Source organism: Asparagus officinalis, chromosome 6 (genome assembly GCF_001876935.1).
Source record: "Asparagus officinalis chromosome 6, Aspof.V1, whole genome shotgun sequence".
In the NCBI taxonomy this organism is placed as follows: Eukaryota; Viridiplantae; Streptophyta; class Magnoliopsida; order Asparagales; family Asparagaceae; genus Asparagus; species Asparagus officinalis.
Genome location: NC_033799.1, coordinates 13,398,599 through 13,405,683, shown reverse-complemented (window position 1 = coordinate 13,405,683; position 7,085 = coordinate 13,398,599). Strand labels below are relative to the sequence as shown.

Sequence of the window (7,085 nt, the reverse complement as noted above, 5' to 3'; positions counted from 1 at the left end):
AAAAGTGGAGCATTTTTCTCTTTTTCTGAGGGTAAAATAGTCAAAAAATCACTCAGGGGGTCTATCTGCAACAATAGACCTCTAGAGGGTCTATCCGCAATTAACATCTAAATAATATTATAAAAGCTTACATATAAGCGTACACAATATTATACATGGTTAAAACATATAAATATGTATGTGCGTGTAAAACAGGCATGCATAGGCAATATGCATACATTATGTATTTCGTATGTAAGCATATTGACAAGCCCTCTTACCAGGTGAGCTGCTGCATCGTAGCCAGCGAACGAGTACTGGCTCATCAAGAGTCCCAGAACAAAAATGTAAATCTTGCTGTGGATTCCAGCACCATTGTCAGTATTGAAGTGTGTAAACACAAATTTGGCACTAGCCTTTTCTGTAGCTACCGCAGGAATCAATATCATGAGCAGAAAAATACCTGATACAACCATCATTTTAGAGATGCATAAATTTCCAGGTATAGAAGTCAGTAGATATGGAACTAACAATAGCCACGTTCACCTAAAAAATTCCTGAGAAGAATAATTGAAGAGATGTGAATTAGTACAGTTTTGATGTTTACTGCATAAAAAGGAGAACATATTCACCTATAGCATTCCAAATAGCACCAATTCGGCCAAATACCGATAACCATGAGATGGGAAGGCAATTGATAATGCCATGAATTAGCAGTACACCTCCATGGAAACAAATTACAACATATTTTGATGCGAAGTATCCTCCTCCATTGGCTCCTCCTGTGCTGAGCAGAATGATGACCTGAAGTATCTGAGCAAATGCAAATTCTCCACTAGCAGTGCCTGCCCACTGACACAAATTTTGAAGGATTTGTAATTTTTAATGTAAGACTGGATCTCCATGATGAAGATGATAAGGCGATTTTGAGTTTACCTGGCCAACTACATTGAACCTGTAAAAAAACAAAGTAACATGGAAGAAGTCACAAAGTTTGGTACAAAGATTTTTTTTAATAGATACATAAATTAATGTGAATTCAGATATATATTAATTAGTATAGAACAAACTAAAAAATTGGGCTTTTGGACTAGGTGGCTCTTGACAATCTAAGCCAACCGGCTTAGCTTGTGAGCACAAGAGACCCCTTAGATAGTTATCGGGGGTAAATTTCACATAACCCCCTTTAAGTTTGTCTATTTCTGAGCTAACCCCTAAGTTTAAAAACGTCACAAGACCCCTTTACAATTGAACGGTTTTGATATAACTCCACTAAACTTTAAAATTTTCACTTAACCCCCCTTAAGTTTAGGGTTTCTCAAAAAGCCCCAAGTATTTACCATTTTTTAAAATTAAACTCCGTTAACAGTAGTAGATGAACCCTTAAAAAACCAGAATACCTTTTTCAAATTAACAATCTAACCATTAAATTAAATCAAATTAATCAATAATCGAATTAATTAAATCCCTAACTCTAACGTACGGGGTTTTCGTGAAAATTACCTTTAAATTATTAAAAAAAAGGACATGAAAGGGTGTTTTTTTTCCATTAGGGGTATCTTGGTCAAAATGTTTGAACCATTTGATTGCTCCGAATATTTTGTCCTCAGAGTCTGTTTGCATCAGGTTGCTTCAAAATGAAAGTCAACAAGAAACATGAAGCCTTTCCTGAGTACATACCATCCAGTGATCCAAGCAGCAAAGGGACCAAACTCCTTCCCTGCTAGCTTAGCACTCCAGTAGTACAGCCCACCAGAAATCGGGAACGCCGAGCAAATCTCGGCCATCGAAAGCGCGATAAACCCATTGAAGATCGACACCACGATCCACCCGATGACCATCGACAGGGGCCCCCCATACCTGAGTCCGGTGTTGTATGTCACAGTAATCCCCGCCAGAACCGATATGAATGAGAACGAGAAGGCAAAGCTTGACACCACACTGGAAAAAAGGAAAGGTTTAGTACTATTAATAGTTCATATCTAATCGATAGTTAATTGGTATCTCAAGAGAAGAAAACTGCTGAAACGAGTTATGTCATGTTCTACACTCATTCAACGATAGACAGTTTCTTACGTACTAACCATACTGTAACGGAGATGTATTGATGAATTATCTTTTAACAAATAAATAAATATGAAAAGGGAAGAATTCATAAGTCAAAGATAATTTCGAAAACTTTCAAATAGTTTTTGTTTACCAGATAGTTGGTGTATCAAGAAAGTAGTTCTTGATTTACTGGATAATTTAAAGCAAATGTACAAGAAAATAGAGAATTAGAGAGGGATTACGAGAGTTGGCGCTTGAGCTCCTGTTTGTAGCCGAGTTCATGGAGTCGGGCTTGGTCTGAATCTAAATTGAAGGAAACACTATGCATGGTTGGTCTCTTTTTTTTTATTCTTCTTTTTGTTGAAGAGGGATCGAGATTGAGGTTTGCTTCTTGTTATAGAGATGCTGAACGCTTAAGACTGTTTCAGTCTGTTTGTTAAATTTTTTGGGTCCCTCTTTCAATTATTGCCCTTGACTTCTAAACCCAAAGGAAAAGTCTAATGGCCTGAATTAAATGAAAGAGATGGCCAAATAACCACCTAAGTCAAACACCACACAATACTCTCAAACAAAAAAAGGATAAATGAGAAAATACAATGGTTTACCCCAAAGCTCTAAACTCACAAGTGACTTGTACAGAACTCTTATTGACGTAATCTGTAGAGATTCTAATATGATGTAATGTTGAACAAATCAATCAAGGTGACCTTCTTAACGAACTTTATTTCCCTTTAGTTCATGTCAACTCAAGTATTGTTATAGACTCAAGCCTCAACCAACAACATGTGAATTGAATCAATTTATTCAAGTTATTATATCACTCGACCCACCAAATGTTTGAGTCCACTGATTGCTATGGACTCAAAACCAACAACATGTGAATTGAATCAAGTTCTTCTTCTTCTACATCCAGATCTCGAACACTCACTCCGAAACGATCTTCGCCGCCGCCGCCGCAGCTACCGTCGGCAACGCCGAGGAAGAAGCACTGGAAGGAGGGAGAGTTCCCAGGGGTCACCGAGGGGGCTCTTCCCTCGAGAAGGGGGGCGATCAAAAATGTTAAGAAGAAGATTGAGGATCGAGCGGAGGCCAAAGCTTGGGTCCTTACTGTTATTGAAACCTTAGCTGATAAGATTCAGAGGAAACAGTGGCAGGACGCCCTCGAAGTTTGTTCAATCTCTGAATTTTACCCTACGTTTATCCTGATTTATGCAACATTGTTCAAATAAGTGTCAGATTATGCAGATTCACTTGAGCCCATCCGATCAAAATCGGGGTCTTGAAGGAGGTAGTCCATTTGAACATAGAGGTTGCGGGCTCGGGGATCATATCGAAGGAGGAGGAGGAGGAGGTGTTGTGCACTGTGCAGAAGCCAAACAACCAAACGTGCTTCGAGAAACCAAATACCAAACATCGAGATAAAGGCCAAATCAACCAAATCAATGCCACAAACACAAACAAACCAATTTTAACGTGGTTCGGCAAGTTTCCTATGTCCACGGGGTAAGAAGGGGATGGGGTTTTCATTAATAGAGAAGAAGAGTACAAATTGAGATTACAAATCACTCGAATGAACAAACTAATCTCACCAACAAAGCTCTTAATCTATCCAAATAAACCCTAATCAAATAGCTCAGAAAATACATCTTTCCTGTGCTCCAAATATCCCTAATTCAAACCTTACAAACCCTCAAAATCGTGTTCCTATTTATACCAAAACAGAAACCCAAATAGAATCCAAATAGGAATTCTAACTGTGCAGAAAACCCACTATAAGTCGACTTAATAGGGTGTATAAGTCGACTTGGTAAAGAGAAAAACAACAACTAAAGAACAAATCGTAAGTCGACTTACCACAAGTCGACTTAACAGGCTTCACAAATCGACTTGACAGAGCCAAAACCAACAATTCCGGAACAGAACGTAAGTCGACTTACCATCGACTTACCATAAGTCGACTTATGTCTGTGCATGAATCGACTTATGACACAGAATCTACACAATCTGGACCAAATCTCTGATTTCTTCACAAATCTCCGCATCGGCGAAGTTTTCTCAAAACTGAGCTGACACTAACCAAACCAAATTCCTCACTTGTTGCGTCTAGTATGAAGTGAAACGATTCACGACAACAGACTCAATCCACAACAAGTCGAGACCCAAATAAGAATGCGAACACTCTCCAAACATCGGTATATACTCATCAAATCGGCTGCATCATAAAGACTGCTTATGTATCCTCTTGCCTAAGGAATCAAGCATTCACGCAGTTCACCCAAACGGTCTCCAAAGACCCTTAAATAAATAGAAAAGTCTGCAACTCTTCACTAATATCACCAATGAATCTACAACTGATAGCGCTCCCAATGGCCCCAAACTGAAACAAATTAAACACCTCCAACTAAGGTGAACCAATGGTTATATCCAAATCATGTCCACCAGCTACAACCGAATCCAAAACTAATCCATCATCTGCATCCAAATCCAAATAATTCCCAACCTGTGTCACCTCAGCTAGAATCCCCAACGATGCAGTATGATCTGGAGTATATAGAGTAATATCCACCCAACGTGAAGTAGCATCTGTTTTCGTCAAAAGTTAGTTTTGTCATGGAATTCATTATATCTTCGGTCGATTACAATAAATTCAAAAAAAGAGATAGCCTTTTTATAAGACTCCTTTTACACAACAAAATGAAAATTACAACTCTTGGGAAACAAACGCAGAATCGTTATTTGGATCACTGCTTGCGTGGGATCTTTGCCTGTGCCGGGGGTGCGTTAGCCCGTGGACCACCAAATCACAGATTCTGATCGAATCGTGAGGGGTTTATGATTCTGACTTCGTTTATCGAAGTGAGAACTTGAAACGATATCTTATCAAGGTAAGATAGTCGTTCTTCTTGAAATCAAGTCAAAGCCTGAATATCAAGGAGTTGCCAAAAGCTCAAGAACTCTGCTCTCTCTCTGCTCTGGATTGCTCTGGAATGCTCGTAAAAATGCTCGATTCTCGTCAGAAGTGACCCTAGGGGGGTATTTATAGCCTCAAGGGTCTGCAACTGAAAAAACTCAACAAATGACGACATTAGTATGGCGAGACAGTGTTTACTGTCTCGCTGGGCGAGACAGTGTTTGCTGTCTCGACCCGCGAGACACAAAGCCTGTCTCGCTGGCGAGACAGCAAAGCCTGTCTCGCTGGCGAGACAGCAAAGCCTGTCTCGCTGGCGAGACAGCAAATACTGTCTCGCTGGCGAGACAGCAAAGCCTGTCTCGCTGGCGAGACAGCAAAGCCTGTCTCGCTGGCGCGACAGCAAAGCCTGTCTCGCTGGCGCGACAGCAAAGCCTGTCTCGCTGGCGAGACAGTTCATTTCTGCTTTGATTTTCAATATGAGATCCATTTGAGTGATTTTCTCTATGTTTGGGATATCTATTAGCATTTTTTGACGCCTACAGATACCCCCTCCAAAGTATTCTAGACGCATTCTTTTATAGAAGAGTCTGGGGATGCTTTGGATAAGATAGGTCTTACTTATGATCCTTTCCATGCTTGGTTGGGTAGATCGTATAGAAGAACCTGTAGATGGCTTCAACACTTGATCTCTTTGTCTCTCAGTCTATTCAGTGCTTTGTAGAATAGCGATGATGGAGAGGAAGAATTTTATATTCTATCTCCTGGTCTCTTGTTTGTTGGTAGAGATGAACCCGATGATGGAGAGGAAGAATTTTATATTCTATCTCCTGGTCTCTTGTTTGTTGGTAGAGATGAACCCGATGATGGAGAGGAAGAATTTTATATTCTATCTCCTGGTCTCTTGTTTGTTGGTAGAGATGAACCCGATGATGGAGAGGAAGAATTTTATATTCTATCTCCTGGTCTCTTGTTTGTTGGTAGAGATGAACCCAGAATCGGAGAGGAAGAATTTTATATCCTATCTCCTGGTACAAAGGAAATTTGAAGTGGGATTTCTATTCAGAGAATCTGAATAAGATTAGAAGCAATCCTAACTTTTATAGGTTTGATTGCGCAAATCAAAGGTGGACCTCTTGTTCATGGAAGGAATCGAGAGGGGATTTTGGCTTTGGTCCTAACTGTTTAAAGGTTTGACCAAGATGGGAATTTGAGACGATCCTAACTGTTTAAAGGTTTGATCGTTCAATTTGTGGACCTCTCGTTCATGGAACGAATCGAGAGGAGGTTTTGGCTTTGGTCCTAACTGTTTAAAGGTTTGACCAAAATGGGAATTTGAGATGATCCTAACTGTTTAAAGGTTTGATCGTTCAATTTGTGGACCTCTCGTTCATGGAACGGATCGAGAGGAGATTTTGGCTTTGGTCCTAACTGTTTAAAGGTTTGACCAAGAGGGGAATTTGAGACGACCCTAACTGTTTAAAGGTTTGATCGTTCAATTTGTGGACCTCTCGTTCATGGAACGAATCAAGAGGAGATTTTGGCTTTGGTCCTAACTGTTTAAAGGTTTGACCAAAAATGGGAATTTGAGACGATCCTAACTGTTTAAAGGGTTGATCGTTCAATTTGTGGATCTCTCGTTCATTGAAGGAATCGAGAGGGGATTTTTGGCTCTGGTCCTAACTGTTTAAAGGTTTGACCGAGTGGGAGTTTTGAGACTATCCTAACTGTTTAAAGGTTTGATCGTTCAATTTGTGGATCTCTCGTTCATTGAAGGAATCGAGAGGGGATTTTTGGCTCTGGTCCTAACTGTTTAAAGGTTTGACCGAGTGGGAGTTTTGAGACGATCCTAACTGTTTAAAGGTTTGATCGTTCAATTTGTGGATCTCTCGTTCATTGAAGGAATCGAGAGGGGATTTTTGGCTCTGGTCCTAACTGTTTAAAGGTTTGACCGAGTGAGAGTTTTGAGACAATCCTAACTGTTTAAAGGTTTGATCGTTCAACTTGTGGACCTCTCGTTCATGGAAGGAATCGAGAGGGGATTTTGGCTTTGGTCCTAACTGTTTAAAGGTTTGACCAAATGGGAGTTTTGTGAGGGAAGATTGATCTAAAAAAGTGATTGAATCTCATCTCAGCAAAAGAGTATTCG

At 40.0% G+C, this 7,085-nt stretch overlaps 1 protein-coding gene across 1 annotated transcript in view; it reads right to left on the bottom strand.

Annotated features, from left to right (window-relative positions):
- LOC109844150 (amino-acid permease BAT1 homolog) overlaps window positions 1-2,390 on the bottom strand; it is an 8,270-nt gene extending 5,880 nt beyond the window's left edge. The window contains exons 1-5 of the mRNA XM_020413112.1: window positions 2,271-2,390; window positions 1,660-1,920; window positions 916-934; window positions 612-831; window positions 261-442 (exon numbers count right to left, since the gene is read on the bottom strand). Of these exons, the coding sequence (XP_020268701.1) occupies window positions 261-442; window positions 612-831; window positions 916-934; window positions 1,660-1,920; window positions 2,271-2,356 (768 nt within the window). The 5' untranslated portion in view covers window positions 2,357-2,390. The remainder of the gene's footprint in view (window positions 1-260; window positions 443-611; window positions 832-915; window positions 935-1,659; window positions 1,921-2,270) is intronic.